General features: G+C 27.6%; 2 protein-coding genes across 2 annotated transcripts; one reads left to right on the top strand and one right to left on the bottom strand.

Annotated features, from left to right (window-relative positions):
• The first annotated feature begins 56 nt into the window (after positions 1 to 56).
• Positions 57 to 1,140, top strand: LOC126264564 (uncharacterized). The gene has a single exon (XM_049963016.1). It carries the CDS (start codon positions 83 to 85, stop codon positions 1,109 to 1,111), a length of 1,029 nt encoding a protein of 342 aa, XP_049818973.1. The 5' UTR covers positions 57 to 82; the 3' UTR covers positions 1,112 to 1,140.
• A 419-nt stretch (positions 1,141 to 1,559) lies between these two features.
• LOC109600014 (sestrin homolog) lies at positions 1,560 to 27,269 on the bottom strand. The gene is made up of 7 exons (XM_020016072.2): positions 26,905 to 27,269; positions 5,318 to 5,482; positions 5,074 to 5,256; positions 4,789 to 5,017; positions 4,081 to 4,411; positions 3,732 to 4,026; positions 1,560 to 3,677 (listed from the first exon to the last, which is right to left on the bottom strand). Exons 1-7 carry the CDS (start codon positions 26,923 to 26,925, stop codon positions 3,588 to 3,590), a joined length of 1,314 nt encoding a protein of 437 aa, XP_019871631.2. The 5' UTR covers positions 26,926 to 27,269; the 3' UTR covers positions 1,560 to 3,587.

Consider the following 27,269-nt stretch of genomic DNA (forward strand, 5'->3'; position numbering starts at 1 on the left):
AAGTTGAATCATATTAATTAACCTAAATAATGACGTCTCCGATTGTCAAAGTTTTATTGTGAATTTCAAAATTTTGGGAAAAATGGCCAATAAAAAAAAATTCAGGCCACTTCTAACCCCACGCTATTTACGTTGCAAGGGAAATGCGAGGTTATTAGAAAACGATCTGCGACATTATAATTCTCTGAGGAAAAGCATTTTCGAAATAAAGTCCATAGTTGATTCTGGCCCACCAAAGTACAATTTCGGTCGAATAAATTGTCTTGAATCACAAAATGATTACCGAGTACTCATTAAACACATAAATGAGAATAGAAGCTTGATTAAAAGCTTGAAGGAAATAGAAAATCGACCAAACAAATATGTATTGGTCGATACAGGCATAATACCTAAAAATGAATATTACCACAAATTCAAAATGAAACAAGATATGAAACGCGTGAGAGAAAATGCAATCCTATATAATGCTATCTGTCAAATACAGTCCAATTATAATTGTGAAAATTTAAAACATGAATGGACGAGACGTTACCGGGCTTTCGTTGATTCATCCCGATTTAAATTTACTATAAATAATAAACCATCAATGGATGAAAGACTTAAAGCATGGCCTTCTATGAGTGAACTTCCTAGTTTAACTAAGAATAAAACAAGGTGTTTAATGACGTTCAAGGTTCAAGATGGTGAAACATTAGGACACGTCAAATTTGAGCTTTATAATGGTATTACGCCAATTACGGTGGAGCATTTCTGCAACATTATGAAAATATATGGGGAGCAGTATTTTGTTAATGCAATTAAACCGAATACCTATATAGAAATAAAAAATTCAGTTAAAATTGATTCCCGTAAGAAATCTAAGGTGTTTGTAAATGAGAAATACCTACTCAATAATTACCGACCAGGAGTTCTGTCATTGGAATTTAAACCGAATTCGGACTTTCAAAAATTTCAAGTCAGTTTAACCGCAGATAAAAACAGAAATACGTTCATAATACCCTTCGGAAAGGTAGTGTCTGGATTTAATACATTTGTGAAAATGAATGGGTATGCCAGAAGAATTGGAAAACCTTTGGTTAATATTACTGTTACTAAATTTAAATTATTATAAATTTTAAATAAAACAAAAGTAGTTTCTTATCTAAGAGGAATATATCTAAATATATATTATTTTGTTCTTGAACTATTTCTGTTGATTCCGTCAGACTGCTAAAACAAAACGGAAGCAAAAATACAGAATTAAGTATATATTTCAAAGACTACATTCATACATTTACTTAAAACGTGTTTACTTGTACAGTTTTACTGAAAACTTCAATAGTATACTGATAAATCTTCCGCCCTATACTTCATTATGGGTTTATGGAATATAATTTGGGTGGATGTATATGTCTTTAACTGTCAATTTCTTTTTCCTACAACACTTTATTAAACAAAAACACAGACTATTAAAATTTCTGTCACATGTTGTTTGTTAAATAAATAACTAAACACCTTTATGGCACGTCCTAAGATGTGAGTAAGACTAGTAAATGTCTAAGGTATAAAATAAAACTCAATTTAGCATGAAACTACTTTATTTTAAGGTGGATTAATTAAATTAAAACATCTCACTAAGTCTATGGTTAAACATCAACAAAACTTAGGTATTCAATTGAAACAATCTAAAATCTATTACACAGTAATCACATACAGATAAATATCACAAAATGGAGAATAATCCCGTAACAACTTAACTGTGATTTAATGAGGGATCATAATAAGCATCACATAAATTTATCTTAATAATTATACATAAAATACACCTATAGCGGCTGACGTTGATTTTTAATTAAAACATACTATTCACGTTATTTGTGAAAAATTATAATTGGTGTATAATTAAAAAGAAAATGTATATTTATTCGTTTTTTTTCTTAATTTGGTTGACCTTTTTGTATTTCTTATAAGTAGTAATTTTTTGTCAATGATAATCTAAAATTTTTTCATAATTTTATAATTTAGAAAAATTGATGGAATATTTTTATTACAGTTCAGTAGGTGACAACAAACTATTTATTCATTTATTATGGAAAAATAATAGATTAGATCAACCACTTTTTCAAATAAATACAAAAAATTTAACATCACAGCATTCTGATATTTCTACATATAATTACAAAATTAGAATTTATTCTGTATGATTTCTGAAAATAGCAATATTGAATCATAAACAAATAAAAAATAATAATATTTAATTGTTATGTCATAATTTAAAAGCTATTTTTGAAATGAAGGTACACTTGGTAGTTCTATTATGTTGTTAAATTTTGTATTAAATATATGATTTATTTATATGGCAGTGAAAATATACTAATAATAAGAAATTTTAAATTAATACTGAGATCAAGATAAAACAGATATTTTCTCTGTCATAATGTTTAAAATTTAAATCATAACTCGATTTCATGCTATATTACTGCTACTGAATGTGAACCGTCAGTAACATGTGTTGAGAGTAATTCCAGCCTCCTTAAACTTTAGCAGAAAACTGTTACCAATTTAAAAACAACTTATTAAAAGCTAATATTAATGATGAGAAAATTGTTGCTCATATAATTTACAATAAAATATCCAATTAGCAAAAGATAATAATAAATATTGGATGTACACTTTAAAAAGATTTTCTTTCAGCTGACATGATAATAATGGTGTTAAATCACAGTCTAACACGTTTTAAACAATTTACAAACTTTAATCATATAAAAAATAAGGAAAGCTCTTTTATAAACTTTCTTAATTAAAAAGTATTCATATTTACACATTATAAATGATATAAGATATAACTACATATTCAATTCATAGATTTTGGATCAACAAGTAACCACAGCTTAAAACAAAACATTTCCTTATTGTCGTTGTAAGATAAATATATTTTGATTTTGGGGAAACTTATGCATCGAATATGGACATGTTGGTCTCATTTGAATCATTTGGTCCTGGTATTTGAAAGATATAATTTGTGTGGTCCAAAAAGAATTGAATTAGCTTTTATTATGTACAATTGTGGTCACATATTTAATATGTAGTAAATATGCAAAGCTCTTGTTCTACTGTCTATAAACATTTAATTAACAAAACACAGTAGAAAAAGTTTTAATGCATATAAAATATCAATACGTACTCTACAGTTATAGATTGTTCGTAAAATATCTAAACATTCGAGGGTGTTTCAAGAACTACATTATTCAGATTTGTAACAAAGCTGACGAATCAGTTTTTTAAAAAGGATAGAAAAATATATGTTACCCCTTCCATTATTTCTGTTTAAAATATAGCACACTGAAAAGTGTCCAAAATGTTCGTTGTGTTCTCTAACTGATTTACTGATACCGAATAATTCATTCCGACGACACCCTAATTATAATAATCACAAATACAATATTTTGCATGACATGAACTTTTAATTATTTCACATACATGCTTAAAAAATTCACAATAAAAACGAAAAAATCAATAACACATTGTTTTCATGTAGGACTGTGCAAATAGTAATCTATACAAAATTTTAAACTTAGCTTTTGACAACATGGGCCTCTTTTCAAACGCTAATTTGTCATATAACGATTTACTGTGCGTAAGGCGTACAACAGTTCAGCTTGCATCCTGGCTTCTAATACCATCAGATTTACGTGGACCTGAAAAAGGTTTTATTGTAATTGTTGAAATTACGATTTGTCTACTACAATTACCTTTTCACTGTGCTTGAATTCCCTGAGTACTCTGTCGTAATCCTTCTTGGTAACTCTTTCAGGATAACAGCAGGCGCTCTTTATAAACGTTTTAAGAGATCGTTCCAGCAATGCATTTATCTCCCCGTAATCATAATCGTCGTGTCGTATTCCCAACAAACACTGTATGTAATTCCAAATTGCCCTACGGAATCGCGACGTGTCCACATCTGTTCGACCGCCCATTGTGTAATAAGTCAAGTTGTAAGCAGTCTTAAACTTGTCGTCGAGTAGGTTCCCTACATCATTATACAATCTAAAAGGAAACACGTGTTCGATTCATCTACATAAAACATTCAACCGACCGTACCTATTAACTAGGGAGTAGCCGTGATAATCCCACGAATAGTCCTGCACTCTAAAGGTGGAAATCTCACTCTGCTCTCCCCTTTTGGCGAAATCGTGGTAGATGAAGGTGGCATCGTCCACGAAGCAGCTCACATCGGCGGGAGTTTCGGCCGGTTCCGAGCCGACCACGGCCAATTCGGCGCTCTGGGTCTCGATGTTTTCGAACCGCTTGGCCAGCTCGGAGGGGTTGAACTCCTCCGTTTGTTCGCTGAGTGTCTTCATTCGTTGCATCAGCGTCGTAATGCCAACTTCTGGTTCGGTGGGTGATGGAGGACTCGCGGTATTTTTCCAGTCTGCGTTGGAAGTTGGATAATTAATTTGGTGCGTTTAATGTTACATAAGTTATAATATTTGATAAATGACCGCTTCCACTTACAAATAACCAGTCATTTATCGTCTATAATTAGCACATGCACACAAGACGAAAACATAAAAGCACGTCCCTCAATATTTTAACCAATAAATTTTCCGTCTTGTGTTAACTGCCAAATAAATTTAATTGCTTAATTACACGTGTGTTTAGTAATCTTACGATTCTGTTAGTAATTCCATCATTACTCTTTCGATGATGGTCGATTAAACTAAACTCTTAAATTGAAAACTGATTTATGGTTATTAAAGGAATAATAAACAACTTTAAAATACGGACCATAATTTTAAACTTGCTTACCTTGTCTCGTATCTACAATGGGTATATCTTTGGGATTACTACTACAACTAACATTGGTCAATCCAACTGCTCCGGCGGAACAATTGCATGGACATTCCCCGTCTTCGCCAAGTTCTTGATTTACGCCACAAGAAAAGACGAAGGAGCACAGGGAATGGAAGTGAGTAAGAATTACTATAGCGTGTACCACTTCAGCCAAAGACCAACTATCTTCACCTTTTGTCAATTTCTGAAATTATTATTAATATTAACAACTTATATTTAATAATAAACTATTGTTGTTACCTCAATATGAGACTTATTTAGCAGCCACGGCCTGTGAGCCAGGGTTTTATTTATATCGTACAAGTTCCTTAACTTTTTTGGTATCGCATTTAGGCCCTTCAACCAGTTGTGGTCCCCACCTTGAAGCAAAAATTCTTGTTTTTGCAGTGATATTAAATAGCTGCAGTTGTGCCTTCCAGCAGCCTAAAAATACATTACAAACAAGTAGTTAGATTTTGATTTTTCAATTTTAATTAGTACTCACCATTATGGCTATGTAATGCCTATAGTCGTATGGTAGGGGACCATCTCCACGTAAGATGAAATTTTGGGTTTTAAGAAAGTGATCCAGATAAGAGGGATGATAACCCATTACTTGGCTTACATGATCGAGCCGGTTGTTTTGTAGGAAGGCAAATAATGTGTGAGTCTAAAACGAAAATAACACAAAATAATTAATTTAAATTGCTACTTATAAGTTGGGATTTGACGGTACTGCCATATTGGTATTTTTATTTTACTTTATTTCTTTTATGTCATATACGCAAAGTGATTTTTTAATTTGAAATTTTCAGATATACCTAGTAATAAGTACTGGGGAAATAAATTAGTTCTAAAATTGGTACTCCACCTCCGCCTCATTATCTTTCAGTTGGAGTTGGTACTCAAAATTATGGTCTCCAACTTTAATCCACATGTTTATTCGTAAATCACAAAATTTCTTACTAGTATAGTTACCATGTGACTCCTGAAGTGAGAAGGAAGGAGTACTAATTTTAGCTCTAATGTATTTCCCGCGTGCAATAATTAAATTTTGATCCATTGAGTGTTTATATCTGAAGATAATTGAAAGTTTCAAATAAGAAAAACCTATACTGAGTCCTGTAGATTTTTTAATTTTAACGAATAATCCCAAAAGAAAGATATTGAAAAACTATATTCAAACCATATCGTTTTCATATCATATTATAACACCTATTATAGTCAAAAAATAAGAATGGTTAAGTCATTTTTTAAACACAAAAATCACTTTAAAATGCATGTTAATAAGTCAGAAATAAGAATGTGAATGAACATATTTCTTCTGATCAAAATTAAAATATTAAAAATATGAACATGAAATAGTGGCTAACACAGACAACAGGTTCCTTTTTTTGTCAGACACAAGCTCAAATCTGGTTGGAAAATTAAAGTGTTAAGTCATGATTATTCAGGGATATATTTGGCACATTATTCCATGATTTAATTGAATTGAAGGACTTTTTAACTCTGGTATAGACTCGCATTTTTTAATAAATTTTATTAAATTCTAATTTTTTACAGTCAAAAAACGACTAATTTTGGTTGTCATTTTCTATCTACAAAAAGTAAACTTCCCATTAAAAACATTCTTCAATATGGCCACAAATTTCACAAAAAATATTGCAAATTAATAAGTTTCAAGGTTAAAAATAAGAATGTAATTTTCTAATGAATATATTTCTTCTGATCAAAAAATAAAATATTTAAAATAGCTAAGAACATCAAATAGTGACTAACGCAGACTACAAGTTTTTTTTTTTTTGCCTGACACATGCTCAAAACTTGTTGTGAAAACTAAACTGTTAAGTCATTATTATTCTAAATATATTTGGCACGTTATTTCAAGATTTAATTAATCAGAAGAATAAGTTTTTTAATTACGACACAGACTTAGAATGTTTTTTATAAAATTTAATATGTTCTAGTTATAAAATAATTACAGAATGAGAAATATTTGTTTAATTCAATTTTTATGCACATAAGTATACTTTCCAATACAATCATTTTTCATTATTATTAATATTATATATTAATAAATATCAAAAACTACAAAAAATCTCCGTATTAAAAACATTCTTCAAAATGACTATCTCAAAAAAAATTTCGTATTAATAAGTACTAGTGTTAAAAATCAGAATGTGATTTTCTAATGAATTTATTTCTTCTGATCAAATATAAAATATTAAAAGTATCTAAGAATCATCAGATAATGACTAAAGCAGACAATAAGTTTCTTTTTTGTCTGATACAACCCCCAATATGATTGTGATTGTGAAGATTGTTCAGAAATATACCTTATATTCGATGATTTAATTGATTAGAAGAATGAGGTTTATAACTTTGACATTGATTTTTCGCAATGATGTTAAATTCAATGGGAAATTTCTAATTGTCTAACTTCTGAGTTAAATCCATTTATAAATAAAAGAGTTACAGAAGTGTTTCCACTGGTTAAAGTGTATATGAATTAATTACTGATAAAATTGGTTATGTAGAACCATTAAATATCTCTCTATTTCATCAGCTAATTTGTAAAGTTACCTTAAAAATATAATTCAAGACCCCAACATAATTATAATGTGTTAGCGTAAATAATTGCATGCATTGCAGACCGCAAATTACAGGACAGATAATATCTCAACAAATATGCATAATCGTTAATTTTCTAAATTAAAACGGAGGCATTTAGTTTTAATATTTAGAAATCACTTCATCTACACGTGTTATAGCATTGTTTACCAATGCGAAAAAGCAATTGGCTCGTGTTTATGCAACAACTATAACTGTTTATGATATGTTAAAGTGAAAGTGTGGACTTTTAAATATGCACAGGAAGACACGGGTAGCTAAATTAATTTTGTTTATAAAACGTGTTTTATCCCCAACAATTAAATTCATCTGCGTACTTTCATTTGGGAATGACCTATAGGAGGCACCTTGTAGTTTTTTTTTATTATTATTTCGACTCATTTCCGGGCCATATATTGTTACGCACCTTCACGCATGTAATTTGAAACAGACGTAACCTTCGGACGTGTTGATTCTTACGCAAGCCACGAGCAAAAATGCAGGAAGAGGTTTTTACCGAATGATTTTGTTGAAGATATGTTCGACCAACATTGGCTTGGTTGGTGATAATTTATTGTTTAATTCGGTAATTCATAAGTGGGTCACCGCAATAAATTGTGAGCTGAAGATATATTGGAGTTTTTTATTTTTAAACTTTATCTAAACAGAAAATTTAACATAGGATTGTCAAAAGTAGGTCAATATATTTAGACTGTTTTAATAAAAATACAATTTCCACATAAAAAAATATTATTTTCATCCAATAAGTAATTGTTTTTTGTTAACCTGCGGTACAAAAACAAGATTAGAAACAATAACAATGAAACAAGTCGTCCAAAGGCTTAGAATCGTGACCTTTCGATGGTGTTCAAGGTTTATGTTACAAATGATAAATTTATTTTTTTTTTTTTTGAATTACTCCCAGTGAAAAATACACTGTTGTAGTCAATCAAGAGATATAAATTATCGGGCTTGTTTTTATTAATTTTAAGCACCTTTTTTCAAGTGTTCCTAACACTTATATTCAGTGTATCATGTGTTCCTAATAAGTTCAACAATTAAGAGGCTCTTGAATTAATTTAAAATCGGAATGCTAACGAAACCTGCGAAGATTTCACAGGAGAAATCACAATAAAGTTGCGACAATTAAAAAATAAATGACAAAACTTCTCAAGGAAATGTACGATTTGTTGTTGCATAAAACTTATATCGCTTTTGTGGCGGATTGTGGGTTAATTCAGATAAGGGTTATCGCATCGAGCGTGTTAACCTCGACGTCTAATGAGCATCGTGTTTATGAAAACAATAAATAAATTAAAGAATTGATGGACTTAGACACTACATTCGCAAATAAGTGTATTTATAATTGCGATATTATCAGAAAAGTCATCGAAATCGAAAGTTATTCAGTCACCTGAAGACTTCTTGGATTAATTAAGCAAGTTTTGCGTCATTGCCGTTTATAAACAAATGAATTCTTGAGTACCATTTATTTTTCTGTTTGTGTGGATGCAGATCGAATTCTGCTGAATACTTTTAAAATAAGAGAGTGAAGACAGATTTAGGTTCGCCATAATAATTTTCTGAAGTTATAATATAAACACTGTTCTTTTCTAATTTTATGGGCGCTGTGTGTGTGTAGGTGAGTTTTTAACTGGGGTAAACGGACTCGTTTATTATTGACGGAAACAATTTTATTTTCATCCTGTTGAGGCTAAAATATTTCAATAACCTTTGTTATTTTCAGTAATGGTCTATTTTTGAAGTGTATATTTTTATATCGTAAAAACGAATTTTTTTTTTTTAGATAGCAGGAATTTTGTTTTTATGCTTTTAATTTAATGTTGTCAAACAAATGCTATTACTTATAAATATTTAATTTCGTCATTTTACAATTTTACAAATTGATACTTTAAGTAAAATGAGGTGCTACATTCGTTTGATTAAAATTTATCGTTGACGAGTTAGGTTCAAAGTTCCAGCACACATTAGACTTATAGTTGATAAAGTGTCAATGGCTTAACTAAATTTGAAATTCCTTTGTTTGCAATATCCTTCAGTTCACAGATATCGCTGGTGCTCCATTTATTAAATCAATTTATTTTAATTTTAATTGCCATCATTACTGTTTCACAAAATTCACAAAACACACAAAGATAATGAACGACACATACAAGTTTTAATTGTTTGTTTCGTTTTATTATGGAAATAGAAACTCAGGGCTTATTCCTATTGAAAAACGTTTCCTAACCTTGATGATAATAAATAATGCTAATTGAATTAGTACTGTTAGAAAAGACCAGAGAAATGATTAAAACAAAACAGGAAGCATAATGTGGCTATTTATCAATTGATAATGAACGTTACTCAATAAGAATAATACTGTTAATTAAAGTATATTAAACAAAAATAAACCATGTGGTCTGTTCAGAAATGCAAGCGACGACGGATCTTATAAATTTTTTATTGTAAGCAAACATCGAAGAGGGTTATTTTTAAAATCGACCGTTACGTAAATATTTACAACAATGATAAAATCTAATAAAAAACTTGCACGTGGAAGAACGCTATGGAATCCTGCCAGATTTATTAGAGTACAGTTCTACTATATTCTTGGTGTAGAAAATGATGAAACCTTATTTTATTAATCCAGGTCAACAAGATAAATATAAAGACACTTTTTAAGAAATTATGGATTTCTCTCTAAAGATAAAAGTCGTGTTTTCTTCTTATAAGCGTAGTTTCGAACGCATGTTTCGATTAGATTTTAAATCATTTTTGCTTTTTAATCGATGTCAAACAATTTTATGTGTCAAGTATTGTAAAATTTAAAATTTAAGTTAGTATTTATCAGATAATTAATGTTATATTTCTGGTGGTTATCAAGTGATATTGTATATTCTGTATCTTTGTAATTATCGCCATATTTAATAATAATATATTATAGTATTAAAATCATGATAATCATTAATAGATGCCAACATAATTATCAATTTTCTTAGTAATTATCGTCATATTTATTAATAATTCTCTTGATGATTATTTTAATATTTATGCCTTAACCAAGTGTATATAACAGGTAACAGTTCGTTACCAATTATCAATCATGATTATGATGATATCTGAGTGTTAATAATTCTCAAGTGATATAAAAATTGTCAATGAAAGAAAAAGCAATTTCCAGTGTTAATTTATGTGACAATTATCAAGTGGTTATCAATAAATATTAAAGTAAGATCTATCAAAAATTTTAGCATTAAAAAATACCAAACTCAAATAATAATCAGTATTAATAAAAATAATAAATTAATAAAATTTATATAAAGATTTTTTTAACTTAACTTATGCCTTAAAAATTATCAAGTGATTATCAATGAATGTTATATTAAGATTTTTCAAATAATATATTTGTATTAAAAAAATACCGAAATCAAATAGAAAATACTATTATTAAAAACACAAATAAGATTATTGTGTCCCATAACTATCAGGTAATAGTTAAATACTGCATTTATTCAAAAATTAATATTTTTTATAAAATATGTTAATAATATAAAATATTGTTTACATAAATATATATAATAATTAAATAAACTAAATAATTCATTGAATATATGAAAAATTTATAAATATCAAATTGATTATCATATAGTCCAGAATTTTATTATTTTTATTTTTTTATACCTTTATAATTATTAAGTGTTTTTCAATCAAATAAAAATCTTTGTTATTAAAAAATACATAGATTAAACATATAAATAAAAATATACTGTAAAATATGTCCAGAACTATTGGGTAATAATTAGATACAAAGGTGAAAATTTTAGTATCGATTTTATGTACATCTATTTAAACTGGTAGTTTTTAGGAAATCTGTTTTTAGGAAGGGGTTTCTTAGTTAGTGAAACTAAACAATAGTTACTTCCTTTTCAACTAATAAATAAGAAAAATAACAGTTTTTAATGTCAAACTTTACTCATTTTTTGGATAATTATCAAATTTTGGTGATTATCATATATTATTAATATAATATTATTTAGAACCCTGATATTTATTAATTAATAGCTAAATTAACATATTAATTAAAAGGAAAATTCTCATACGACATAAATTAAATAATATTCAACATAAAACTTAAATATGTATTTATAAATTATATTTTTTAGTGTTTCAAAAATTAATTATGGGTTATAATTAATTTAAAAATTTCATTTATTACAAATTATTGAATTAAAACAATGTTTTGAAAGGCATTTAATATTAAGTAAAAAAACACTAAATTTCCTTGGTAACTGTTCAGCCTATATAACATAAACTCCCATCCCATAAAATTCGCATATGTTTATTGTGTCCTGTCTCGTCGGTATTTGGGTCAATCATATCGCTAAAACCGCCAAGCTGTTTGTTGAATTTACGCCGTTACGAGAAGGACACTGCTGTTTGTGAAACCTAATCCCAAAACACACAGGCTACTTGATTTGCATATTATTCTAAAACATACACTAGAAGTAATCTCTCTAGTTTCGTTCTGTTACATCACTCGATGGTGTTTGTATTAATAAAATACGACACGACATTGTTTTATTGTATTTTAAAGTAAATTTATTGATTTTGTATGTTATTTTTGTATTTAGTATAATAGATAAAAAAATTACCGACCAATTAGGTCAATTACATCAATTCCATTAATATGGTGCTGATATACAAGTGGAATATTCCCAGTAAGGCTTATAGTTATCATGATTATCATCAATTGATAAAGCAGCTGTCAAATAGTAATTCGGAATTACACCTATAACTTCACAATTTTATTATCTATAAAGTTTATTTTATTTTTAAGTAAATTTAGTTCACTTTTCTTTTTAAAATGTTATACAAATTGAGCGATAAAAAAAGTTCGTCAAGAACAACATACCTACATATTTAATGTCTTCATGTAGTTAATAAATAAAATCTAAATTTAGAATGCCGAATTGTGGATCCAATGGCATATACATTTTAAATGAGGTCACGTGTACCCTTGAAAAATTAATGTTGCCAAAAAATTGCAGATTTATGTTTATTTGCATATTATCGAGGTAGAATGATCATAATTGATTTACTGAACTGTGTAAATACGGAAAATACCAAATATACTGAAGGTAAAGTGTAGGAACAATCGGGGACCGTTCATCCAAGTGAAATGACAAAAAAATAAATACATATACATAATTTATGTGACGTCACAATGTAAATTGATAATATGTGCGCAAGGATTATTTAATTAACCTTGTTGTAAAATCTTTGAGGTTGGTGTTCGTATTTTTGGAGTGAACCGTTTAAAAGTGAATTTATGACGACTACATAACTACATTTATAAATAAAATAAGGGGAAAAAAAGTTGCTTTGATATATTTTATGTGTCCTCTATTCATAAAATTTTCAACATCGTGTATATTACAAGGATCTAGTCTGACTCTTTAATCCACACTTAAAAAAATATAACATGTTAATAAAAATGCAATAAAAACGAAACAGTTTCCTCAGCGCAGCAACTTTTCTTGGACCAATATCAAAATGATATGTAATTTAAGTTTTACTTAACTATTTTATTCGACATAAAGATGCAGTAAAAAAATATTTATTGTTCTAAAAATTTGATTCTGCGTCAGACTTGACGTATGTACACGTGTTTGTCTCTGATATACATAACTCAATTTGATCGTATTATAAAAAAATAAAGGCCACAACTAGTCCAAATTTTATTCAGAAGTCGTTCAGAACAACTGTGACTGTTTATGTAGATAACCGAAATTAAAACAAAACTCATGTTCAAAGTCAGGGATATTACATTTTTATTAATTAAAATGATCCACTTTAAATGTTATTGATTACATCAGAGAGAGCAGAGATTATTTTACTAATTTTTATGAAATTTGACATAAAAAGATAAGGAAAATGGAGTGTTGAAGTCTGGGATTAATTAGATCGAAATCAGAGGGTGTGTACTCGATTTTATCAAACTTGCTCTACTTCAGAAAGACCAAGGAGTGGCAGACCAAGGGGATTATCGCAAATATTTGCTATTGGGAGACGTCCTCAATAGGCTGGTCAGCTAGAAAACGCTACAGAAGCTGCAGCAAACACAGGTTTTAATTTATGAAGATCGTTACGACGTTTGCATGTGTGGCCCACGACCACAAACAACAAGGATTAGAATGGGCTAGGCCTCATGTTCATCAGATAGAAGAAGAGATACAAATATCATTGGGCTGAATTCTGATGATCGTCGAGTTTGCGTCTGATCCAACGAGGTATCTCACGAAATCATCGAAGAGTTCAAGAATTTTACTCATTTCAAGGGAGTTCCATTTTGTGGTTAATTTCTAATAATGACCGTACAGAATCATCAGAGGACAAGGAACATTGTTAATTGTTGTTGATGTCCCACCAAATTTTCAAACTTAGCCAGAACTTCGGAATTGTGATAAAACCGCTCGAAACGCTGGGTATTGAGGCCTTACAACTTCCCTCGAGGATATCTGACCTAAATTCTATAGTACAATCATGTAATATGCTAAAAGGGCGGTTTCTAACCGACAAAAATAAGAAGATATGGTTAAGAATTTACGACTGACTAAATCAGTCATGGTACCTACGAAAAATATTGGAGTTTGGAAAAGAATGGATTATTCGAATTCAAAAAAATGTTATCGTTAACTCAAATTAAAGTCAACAGTAACTATAAGGTTAATAGATGTCCTACGTCCTAAGAATTTACTTTAAAAATAAAAATATAAAAAATAATCAATAGCAACATGATTTTCACATACTGACCATGAGTTTATTCTATCCACTATAAAAATACAGTAAAAAAATATTGCTAATAAAATTCTGAATCAGCCATAACCAGAGGCACACGTGCCTGTCATGTTCAAACATAACAATCAACTTATTTTGAACAAATTTTAAAAATGAACAGGTCCATCCTTCCCAAATTATACACAGTAGCCGTTTGGTTAATAACCGTTGCCGAAGACTGTTTATATTGGTATACTCCAACAAGTTAAAAATAAACAAATTTATAGTTAAAAATAGAGTGGGAGATGTTAGGTCTTTGTTGACAGAAACACGCTTGGTGAGCGTGACCGTTAAATTACGTCATGGTTTATTTGAACGTGCAATAATTATTTAATACTTGTTTTACTGTGTCCATAAGGGAAATTAACACGGGAAACGTTTTAAAGATTCACACAATAAAATCATTCAGATCAGTGGCAACATCCAATTCGATGTGGCAACGGCTTAAAACAGAATCCGCGTTGTTTTGTACGCGTTAATGGAAAGTGTTATGTGGAAATGGAATAGAAATTCCCTGAAACCTGCCGTACCACCGATATTCAAATGCGTTCGAATGTATACTGCTCAAAAAATGTTTTGTGTCAACAGTAAACAACAAAGTTTTCCTACATACTAATGGTTTAATGTGTCTGTTTTTTTTTTTTGTTTGAAGATAATGAACACACTAGGAATCGTCAGCCGTCGCGGACGTGATACTAATTCGCAATTTAGGATGTTAACTATGCATTGAAGATGGAGATACCCTCGTAAATTTTTATAATTTTAGTGATCATTGGCTCAAAATTAATACATTCCGTAAAAAATCTTTAAAAACAATTCTAGATGTACTATAACATTTTTTTTAATAAAAAAAATAGTAAAAGTTGACGAACACCTTTCAATGTGAGTACATACCAAACGTAATGAAAAAAGTAAGTAGGAGTGGGAGAATCACATTCTTCTAATGAATTTTTTCTCTCACGTAACACGTCTTTCTTCAGGTTCAGCAGAATGACAAGTAGTGACGTTATCATGCAAATTTATTAGAATGACAAATGTGGTAAGCAAATTTATTAGAAAGCTTGGTTACATTTTGTCTCGTCTATTAATTAATTTATAATTATTAAGATATACAAAAAAGTTTTAAATAAAATATGTAAGAGTACTTCTTTTCGATTTTTTATTAAATATATTTATAAATACAGTGGTGTGCACTAGACAAGATATATACAGTGTCTCACAAAAAAGATCTCCCACTGACAACTATTATAAGCTCAACCAACAATTCGGACTAAATTTTCTGTTGTTTATATGTTGTCCTGTATCATCTATTTTTGTGTAGGAAGAATACATTAAGTGAATTGTTTATAACAACTCATTTAGGTACCAAAATAGCATTGAATAGAGAATCAAAATACTTTTCAAATGTGATATTATAGTGCAAAAAAATTATTGCTATTAAAATTTGACTCTGTGTCATACATAAGCAGAGGTACAAGTCTCTCTAATATTCACATATAATAATCAACTTATTTTATATAAATTTTAAAAATGAACAGGCCACAAGTTCTCGTTCAGCCTTCCTAAATTATATATTAGACTATTAAGTGAATTGTTTAAACTAGTCACTGGATTTTTGACAGCAAAATAGCATTGAATAAAAAATTAAAACACTTTTTGAATGAGGTATTACGAGGCAAATAATTATTGCTATTAAAATTTGACACTGCGTTGGACATAACCGGAGGTACAAGTGTCTTTCATATAATAATCAACTTATTTAGACAAATTTTAAAAATGAACAAGCCACAAATTCTCGTCCAGCCTTTCTAAATTATACAGCATTGAAAAACTTTTAAAATGATCTATTACAAGGTAACATTTTCCATCGAAAAGTAATACCAATAGACAATTTGGCACCATTTTTATTTGTTTCAATTCAAAAATTATCAGTAGGGGACAGGGCTTTTTAATATTTTAGATTTCGATCATTTTTTGGTTGTGAATTAAAGAGATTCTTACAAAAACTAGCTAATATTTGTTCAACAACATAAGACAGTTTTAAAATGTTGTTTACTTCTGGATTATTGGTTTTGCTTTTGATAGTTATCCACCTCACTATCTATAAAATGTGAAAAGACCTTATTAGCTAATAACCAGTAGCTAAAACACATCAAGTGTTCACTTTATTACTTAATAATTTAAACGACCTCTAAGATTTAATTGTATAACCATTTTTTTTCAACCAAAACCTTGTAAAAAGTATAACAAATTCCCACAAGTAGTATTTTCGAAAGAACAAAATCAAATTTAATTACCAAAGAACGAAAGAACAGGTTCTGCTAAATTAATCGTTTTACAATTGGGAGACCTCGAATAAAAAATTAATTATTTTTGAGCAGTTTATTAGTAACTGGCCCATCCTACCCATTGACACGTGTAGCATGGACCAGTGCGCCAAGTCTGAATGTTGTTGTTTCATCAGCCTACTAACTTGGCCTATAATGTAAACCGCCGTTTCGTACGGCACAGTGAGCGGCTCACTCGAACCATCGTCGAAGAGGTCAGAATCATAAACTAAACTGTCCATCCCAATTCCAGTGCCGTACTTTTGTTTAACCATCATTGTGGCTGCCCTGGTGTTAATTTGCAGCTTTGACAACTCTTTCGTTTACAGATGGTTTATTAGACACAGATCAGACAGATAAAGATTAACTAAAAATAGAAATGTTGTTTGGTTGTTTATACTTGGCGGTGTGAGAGTGAGAATTATGAATTGTAGAGATAAATTTAAAGATAAATTAAGCACTTGAAAAACAACTATCTAAGTACATAACGATAAGTACTGTGTACTTAGTTAATACATACAATTTTGTAAGGATTTAAAATAGTAACATTACTTAATAATAAAAAATTATGATCACAAAAACAAGATGTGATGTTTAAAGGACGGTCCTGTTTAATTGGCGCCCAACTATTGCCTACACATTTCTAGGTTTCCCGTACAACAGACAACACGACTCATAACAACTCCTATTAAAACAATAAATTCGTTTAATAGTCATTAATATTTATTTTTATTGCACTCGCAAAGTGACAATTATTCTAACAATGAGAGAATTTAACTTATTAAGAGAAAATGTAAAATATGTATTTTTCAGTTATTTTAAATAAGTTATTCAAGTCACACCTGATTTAATGAACGTAATTAATTCGCATCGGTTGGTTGATACGGTAAGAGTATGTATAGAGAAGTAATCATTATAAGTAACTTTAATGATTCTGTTTAATCATTTTAATTAGATATTTCTGTATAAATAACTAATTAAGGTATTAAGTATTATGGTTTATGAACCACAATCGAATGCAAATTTAATTTGTCAAAATAATACTGCTATTTATCGGTTGTAGTCGTAAATCGTACATTGATGACCATTTTCATAATTGCCTCTTAGTCTACAGATAACCCAATATTTTGGAAACTCACCAAATATGCAACGAGATAAATATTTACTTTTTTAAAACTAGAGAGTTAATGTACAAGTATAATGACTACTCTATTTATAAATTTTAAAACTTGTTTTTGTAGGTAGATATGTACGTAGACAAATTATTTTTTTTTTTTTTTTTCATTTTAATATTTGGAAGATTTGATTGATGATCATAAATTAATTTTTTTTAATTTTAAATATATTTATTTTGTATCATTACTTTTTAAAATATACTGATTATTAAAAATAAAACTTTCGAAAAAACATAGATTCATTTCTATTAACTAACATTTAATATTTGAGCAAAATGTAAATAATGAGAAAATAGACATTTGTTTTTTTTTTCAGTATCAGTATCAATTATTTTCTGACTCTCTGAATTATTTAGTAACTCTTGATTTAAATTAATGAATTTACAAATCAGTGATTAGTTATTCAACTTTTTTGTCACTTGTAGGTAAAATTTTATTTGATGTAATAATAATAATACTGATGATGTTTATAAGGTTAAATGTCTTAATCTTTGATCCCCCAGACGCAACTAAGTAACTAAGTTTTAGACATTGTTCATGCAATTTGACAATTAAAAAAATAAAGTTGTTTTCGTAATTCTGATAATATGGAAGCATTAACATATGACTTCTCGGCACAAACAAGAAATATAAAAAAGAAAAAAATGACAAAAATATATTATATCAACTTTCACTGACGACAATAACATTATGATATTATTTGTCTGTCTTCATGTCACAATATCCTTTATAATAAATTTTGTTACTGTCTGTTTATGATAAATCAAATCTGAGGTATCTGAATTGACTGTACTAAAACAAAATATAATATTAATAAATTTTTACTGAACAGAATTATAATAAAACGAACATAAATTTTTGAAACGATCGAATCTTAATAATGTTATTTTCTACAGTTGTTTTTTTTATTTATAAATTATACTTGTTTATAATAAAATATAAACTTTCCCAAAACTTGCCACCATAAATTTTTCTTGCAAGAAATTAATTTTTCAATAAAATGTAAACTACAGATACTATTTATTTTTCCTGCAAATTATCTAATAAAGGAATAAATAAATTTGACTAAAATATAACAAAATTGAAGATGATATCATTATCAAAACATAAGCCGATAATCAATACATAAAAAGTAAAAGAAGAAACTAATTAAATTTAATTAATTACACTTGTTTTTATTACTAGTATAATAATACCTATGATGCTTATAAGGTTAAAGTTCGCAATCTTTGATCCTGAAGACGTAACTAAATCATAGACATTGTAATGTTGTTTTCGTGATTCCTGTAATATTGAAACATTAGACTTCTCGACGCAAACAAGGAATATAAAAGAAAGGGCGACTAAAAATATATTATATCAATATTCAGTGACGATAGCAATAACAATAATACATTATTTGCCTATATGTTACAATCACTTTTATGTCTAATTTTCTTACATTTTCTCATCAATCAAATCTGGAGGTGTTTATATAGATTGTTTATTACCAGAGGACCAAAATAAAATTTAATGTCAATCAGTTTTTTACGGAAATGCAAGATAATAATAAAAATTTATTATTTTATATAGTTATTATACTCGTTTGATTAGAAATATTTGAAACATGATACACAAAATATAAGAAATTAAATCAATTTTGCACTAATACAAAAATAAATAAATATTTTCTCTAACATAAAACAATCTAATCTTATATAAACCTAACCTAACCAACTAATTACTTGAATTATGTTTATTAAAATTTATTTTTACTGTGTCATTGATAAAGAAACAAATAAATTAGACTAAAAAATCATAAAATTTAAGAAGTGAATTTAAACCACTATATCCTTATCAAAACTAAAGTCGATAATCAATATATAAAGAAACTAATTAAATTTAATAAATTACACATGTCTTTAATAAAATAATAATAATAATAATACTGATGATGCTTAAAAGGTTTAAAGTCGCAATCTTTGATCCCTGAGACCTAACTAAGTCATAGACATTGTAACGTGTTCATGCAATTCGAAAATTTTAAAAAAACAACGTTGTTTTCGTAATTACGATAATATGGAAGTATTAAAATATGGCTTCTCGACGCAAACAAGGAATATAAAAAAGGGAAGGTGACTAAAAATATATTATATCAATTTTGATTGACGACAACAATAACAATAATACATTATTTGTCTGCCTATATTCAATTTTCTCACATTTTATCATCAATCAAATCAGAGGTGTGTGAATAGCTTGTTTTTCAACAGAAAGGATAATGTTAATTTTTTAAGGAACTGCAGGACAAAATTATAATACATAATTTTCTAAACACAATATTAAAGTTATTTTGTTGCTTTTTAAATTTTTGAATTATAGTTATACTGAAATATAAGAAACTTTATTCAACAGGTAATTATTTTATTTTTATTAGTATTAAAGTGAATTTGTACTAGAACAGTAATTTAAACAAAAAGAATACAAGTTTCAAGTATAAATTTCCAATTAAGGAATATACGTACGTAATATTTTACTTGAAATATATATTATAATACACCAAAGCAATTGAACTGCACTAATAAATATACAAATGAATGAACTAAATGTGGAGCAGTTTCAATTAACATTTTATTTTATATTAAGTATTTAACATTTTCTCTAACAAAAAACAATAAAACCTAACTCTGTAAAAATTTATTTTTGGTATGAAATCTCTAATAAAGAAATAAATAATTTAGAATAAAATATCTATACAAAAATGGATTAGACCATTTTATTCTTGAATGCTAACCGATAACTAATATGTAAAAAAGAAACTAATTAAATTTAATAAATAAAAAAATATATCATATCAATATTCATTATTTTATATTACATTTTACTTCCTTACATTTTATGATCAATCAAATTTGAAGTTCCTGAATAATCTGTTAATGAACAGAGAACTAATAAAAATATAAAGTTAATGAATATTTTTAGGTACATCAGAACAAAATTGCAATAAAACGGACATAATTTTCAAAACACTTAGAGAATGTTAATAAAGTGTAAATAACATCGTAATACATTACATTTAAATAGGTATGTTTATACAAATTTAAATTATGAGTCAACAAAATGTTATTTTATATTTTCATCGAGAAGATCCACCGCATGTGCATTGAAAAACATCAACAGATTGTTGACTCATTTCCAAAGTGAGCTAGGATTTAAATTATATTAAAATATCAAGTAAATTGAAAACATTATAAAGATAACCGAAAAAAAATAAAGCCGCGTCCAAATATTGACTTGAAGTCTGCAATAAAACAAATTTAAATGTGCTTATATTTTTAATTTTATTTTGAGCAATTCACACAAGATTTCTTCTACAACTCGCACCTTGTGCCATCGACCAGAAACCTGTTCTACTGGATTGAAATATAAACAAAGTGATAAATTATACATTTAAAAAATTTTAATTAATACAGTTTCAATTATCGATACGTTTGGGTTTATCGAGTTTATTTTTGGGTTGCCTCTTCGAAAACACAATAAAATTGTGTTGAAATGGCACAGCAATCAGTAGAGCCAATTAGCAATTTCTGGGCACTTAACTATAGTATCTTAAAAACTGGCAATTGCTTGTTGAACATCTGTTCGCTCTATAATTCTAGAACAAGCTTAATTACCTGAAATATAACCTATTGATCTAATAATGAGTGGATACTTAAAACTCGAAACAGGTTGGGAGGTTAAAATCCTGCGGTTGTTTTAAAACCATTTAAAATAAATTTACGGATTTATGAATAAGATTAACTATGACTAACCGCTTCTAGAAAACACACAGATAACAACAAATAATTATTCCGCCTGGATATTTAGATCGTGCAACGACAAATAATCAATTCCATTGCTAGATAATGTCTGTATGAATTAAATTAAAATTTAAAATGTACTAATTTGCAGTGACACAGTAAAAAAATGTCGTATCAATTCAACTCACTAGTTCACCACATGTAAAAACAATTGTTTTAGTTTTATCGCAAAACACTTTTATTTTTAAATATTATTCATGAATGCAAAAAATTTGTATGTATAGTTGTCAAGGTCTGCAGATATTGTTTTGTTCGATTTAAAATTGCACCAGTGTATATTTTAAACTTATGATTATTGCATTAAATTGTCCTGTGCCTCTAATCAATTGATATGCGACTAATAAGATTGTTGGGAGGTGTGAATGCGACAACGTAATGAATTTTATGCGCCGGATCGAAGGCATGCAAATTAACGTTGTGAGTATTATTACTATAATGAAATACGCAATTAATTAACTGAATACACCATTTGAGATAGTAAAAAATACACATGTTGGAATTCATACAGCTTATTTAAATTTTGACCGCACGTGGAGGTAGTTGCTGGAAATATTTCGGAATAATTTATCGAAACATCATATATAACCATAATTTGATCCTTTTAATGATGCATAAAAGCCATCGTTTCTGAAGTTTAAAGCAAATAAATTAAATGGGGCTCTGGAAAGTGGCAAAATATTATTTTTGTCAAAAATCCATTGATTTAACGGTAATTAATTTTGTCTCCGTCAAGGCTTAACACACCGTAAACACGTCAATTAAAAAAATTATATTTAGTATAACAATTAACAGCAAAGCAAAAAATGTGGCAAAAACACATGTCAACAACACAAAGTTTATTTGGTAGATTGTAAAAATATAAATTTACTCCAATTTAAAATGTATTATCAACGTTTTAATCCTGCAAGAAATAATAAATTAAAATAAAGTGGAAGCAACAAAAATATTGATGCCATAAATTAATCCAGTAATTTGCGATAAGTTATATATACTGTATTTGAAATTTATGGATTGTATTTAACATTAATTCAATATTTATCCATGATTTAATATAGATAAGAAAAAATGAAAAACATAATTAATCTTCGTGGATGGCCGTTAAAATTAATTCTGGCAGCTTTATTACTGACCAAAATTAAATTTACATGTTGACTAGGAAAATCACAAGGAAATATTTTAATACTTTACATAATTTATCAGTGGCAAATATTTTAGGTACATTGTAATGCCACTCGACGATAAGAGTAAATCACAAATTAAATTTAATTTTCTCTCTCAGGCAGTATAAAAAATTTATTTTAATATTTTATACTTTCTTGATTTGTTTTGTTACATATCTTATAAACGCCGGTGATATTATTTTAAATGCATATATTATTAGTCTGTTTTGGTTGGCCAAAGAAACAACAGATTCAAATGTATTCAAAAAAGTCCTAGCCTAGACTTGTGATCGCAAACATGTCTAGGCTAAGTTCAGGACGAAGTAAAACACGTCTAGGATAACATTTCAATTCAAGATAATTCATCAAGATTTATATTAAATTATGCATAATCATTTAAGGATTTTTGCCAAAACACAGCCTTAATCTTTTAAAAATAGTACTGTTAAAAATATTTTCGTCTAATCTTATCATATTTATCCTGCCATATTTGACCTCAATTTAAACGATATGTTGTTTAAGAAAGTCATATTTTTTCGTTTGCACGTACATTTTTAAATTTTCTGAGTGCACCCACTTTAGTAAGCCGGTAAATTTTTATGTTAACTTAAAACTTTACCTGAATCCTTAATTTATTAATAGCAATTTCAAATGTAACTCTTGGTCCATCGACGTATGAATCGTTTGATAAAATTTTCATATTACTCACGGTCTTATTATAATGATTAAAATTTTATGCATATGCCAAAATCGTGAGAATCATGTTTAAATCCGGAGCATAATAAAAAATGATACACAGGCTTTCGTAAATAGACCACTACAAGGTCAGAAAGGTTTCCTGCAATATATTCTAGAAGAAATAATGAATAATTTATTCCACACACACAAACACACACAGACTCACAGGTTGCCGTTTATTTGATAATATTTACGTAATAAATATCACGGGCATGGAAATAATACTCATAAATATATACAGAGTTGTACATAGTTAAGTGGTTTTTAGCCTTTGTTTACCAGCTCATATTTCTTGTAGAACATCTCCATAGTTACACAAACAAGATGTTATGAATCTCTCCTGAAAGACGACATGTCAAATATAAATCTTGATGTTTGTTGATTTAAATAATATGAATGCCCGTAAAATTAACAACGGAGACTTTCTCCAAACTTGTCCTTAAATTCAGGTTAGACGTTCTGTTATATGAATAACTAAGGAAAGTGTAATTAGGTTCACAGGCAATTATTACGGAAGTGGCGCTTGTAGTTTACTCTTGAAGTTTCAGGCAACATCTCAATTATCGACAGAAAGTTGCTCTCGGGCAAACCTCAACGAAACTGGATATTTTTACGTCGTGTCAATTAACTGATGAAAATATGTAGTAAAATTATGGCCATTGTTTTCATTATTTACTTATTTATTTTGGTAAAATTTACCTTGTTACATAATTAATTTGTTGTGTAACCAAATAACTGTATAAACTGAAATAAATCCACGCACTGTTTCCCAATTAATTATTTTATCTCGTTTTCAAATTTAATTAATTAACATAATTGTCATAAAATTACGAAAATTTATGTAAAATAGCGGAAATAATTGTAATCATCTTAAGCATGTTTAGTTTTCAAATCGAAAATATTATTTATTATATGATTTTGATTGTAGAAAATCCTAAAGTTGATCACGAAGTTAAAATTTTTAAATCAAAACAACCATAGAATATATACGTTTAATGCGTGGACGTTGCGTTACACAACTTGCGTAGGAGATTTATCAACAAAATGTCATCGAAATCGTTTTCGAATTTTATTCTAAAAATGCGTGTATCTATCCAAACATGAATATAAAATTTTGTTTAGAAATCACACATTTAAATTAAATTGTATTTTTTATATTCTTTTGAACAAATAAAATATTTATTGACTTCGTTATTTTTTATCTCACAGAAAATTTATTAAACAATGTAAAAAAAATTTAAATTAATAATTCAAATTTAGTGAACAACATTAAACATGTATCTAGAATATATTATGGCAATTAACAACAACAATAAATTATTTCACAAACAACAACAATGGAAGTTACTTTATCAAGAAAATGTCATCAAAACATTTATGAAACAATCCAAAAATGATTATGCAATTCAAGTGTCCAAAAATAAGAATTGACTGTTATTTATAAATTAGGCGTCAAAAATAACTTTTGGATGTTCTTAAATGGACTTAATTATGTACTTGTATAAAAATAAACCTTTTTTAGGTAAAATATTTATTTATAAATTATAATCTTGTATTTTGAAAATATACACCCAGGAAAACATTTACATTTATAATTTATTTTGAAGATAAAAATAAATTTTAAATATTTATTTCAGCTTAAAGAAATATTTATTATCATCTTTATTGTTTTTACTAAAAATATTTTAGATTTATAAAAAAATAATAAATAAAAAAAATTATAAATTAAAAGATAATAAAATCTTGTAATCAAAGTAAAATATAAATAATAAAAATATAATTAGAACTTCATTATAGACAATTTTCTCTTTGCTTCAGCCCTTAAAGGGATGTTTAATTATATTTTTATTACATATATTTAATTTTTAGGATGATCATTTTTATATCTGACGAAAAGTTAATTGTATACCTAAAATATATAATTATATTTATTATTACATAAATTTATTTTTGTGGATGCTCATTTTTATAACTAAAAAATAATTTTATATTAAATTACATAATTTTTTAGCTTTATTAAAAGATAATAAATATTTTTAATTAATTTTATTAAAATTTTATTGTTAACTTATAATAAATAAAACATAAAAAGTTTGTAATGTCAAAGAATAACATAAAGTGTTATGTAGTAACTTAAAATTTATACAACCCAAATGCATAATTAAGATTTGATTAGAAATTTAAGATGATTATTTATAAATACATATTTTATAACTTTATCAAATAAGAATAAAAAATTAATAATAATTAATTTTAATAAAATTTTATTGTTAAATTAGAATAAATTAAAAGAATAAAATGTTTTTAAATTACATATTGCACTCACTTAAAATTTATAGAAATCAAATATATAAATAAAATTTGATAGACAATTTTTTTACTTAAAAAGTCCTTAAAAGAATGTTTGTCCTTTTTGTTACATAGATTTATTTTTAGGATGATCACATATATAACAAAAAAAATTATTTAATACTTAAAATATGAATTTTTTAGTTTTATTGAGAAATAATAAATATAAAATTATAATCGATTTATAATTAATTTTAAAAAAAGTAATTGTTAAATTTAAAAATAATATATTTTCAAAGAATAACATAAAATGTTAAATCATATCAATCACAATTTATATAATAAAATTTTGTTATACACAATTTTATTTTATTATATTTTTTTTTCAGCTCCTTATATCATTTTTAACATTACCTTTAATTAAGATTACTATTTTTAACTATTAAAAAAATAAATTGATCCTTAGTTTTATAAAAAGAGCAATAAATTAAAATTATTTACAATTTATTACATTATTCAACTTGTTACATAGAAATAAATATTATGACAATTTGTAAGAACAACAAAATGTTGTAATCACACACACACACACAGAGACCAAATACATACTTAAAAATTGATTAAAAATTATTTATATTTTTCTTTCTTATCTCGCGATAAAACCAGTTTTGCATCTCTAATAACGTATTTTCTAATATCTTTATAAAAAAACAACATATTTATTTTTCCGTTGGTATAATAACATAAAAATATTTTCGTTGCGACCCTGAGCCGACTAATTTATTTTTATTTATGAAGAAAATGGGAAATAAATACAAAGGGTGAGGGATTAAATAACCGTCAAGGGTGCGTGATATATCGCTATATTTTTTTTATGGAAAAATTCACGTTGTATTTACACAAACTCCGAATCGATGTCTCGATTTGAAATTGTTATCATAAATAAACAAACACATTTCTAAATTTTGCGAACGTCGAATTTATATTAAAGTTGACAAATTAAAATTTATATTGTGGATACATAAATCTGATTTATCAATAGAATTCCCGTAGGTTACTTACGAAAAAACACTTAGGAAGTTAATGATTAATTTTTGTTATTAAATATACTTACGTTTTCCGGAATTTGGCCCATGGTTGTACCCTCACGGGCGATTCCGAGACTTTGCTTGGCTACTGGAATTTTGACAATTTTATTAACGCCAATAATGTTTAGGCCGGTACGTGGACACAAGTCGAATTTTTATCACTCCGGTCACTGTATATCAAAAACACAGTTTTCGACACGAACAAATATTTATCACACACAAAGAGAGATGCTTGGTGCACTGTTGAAAATTTGAAATAATACGTTCCTTAACAATAACGGATTGCCTAGTAAATTTTATAAGTCACCGTAACACATTTTATATACAGTGTAATTTATAAAAAATAAAATAAAATTTACAATCAGCAGGAACAGCAGCGCTCAGGCGCTGA

This window comes from Aethina tumida, chromosome 2 (assembly GCF_024364675.1).
Source record: "Aethina tumida isolate Nest 87 chromosome 2, icAetTumi1.1, whole genome shotgun sequence".
NCBI lineage: Eukaryota > Metazoa > Arthropoda > Insecta > Coleoptera > Nitidulidae > Aethina > Aethina tumida.

Bases quoted from the DNA above. Each gene is read 5' to 3' on its own strand.
- LOC126264564 (XM_049963016.1), top strand. From the start codon at position 83: ATGGCCAATAAAAAAAAATTCAGGCCACTTCTAACCCCACGCTATTTA.
- LOC109600014 (XM_020016072.2), bottom strand. From the start codon at position 26,925: ATGGGCCAAATTCCGGAAAAC. The intron at 5,018-5,073 runs GTAACAACAATA...TAATAATTTCAG, and splicing joins TAAATAAGTCTCATATTGAG to AAATTGACAAAAGGTGAAGA. The intron at 3,678-3,731 runs GTAATTGTAGTA...AACCTTTTTCAG, and splicing joins AATTCAAGCACAGTGAAAAG to GTCCACGTAAATCTGATGGT.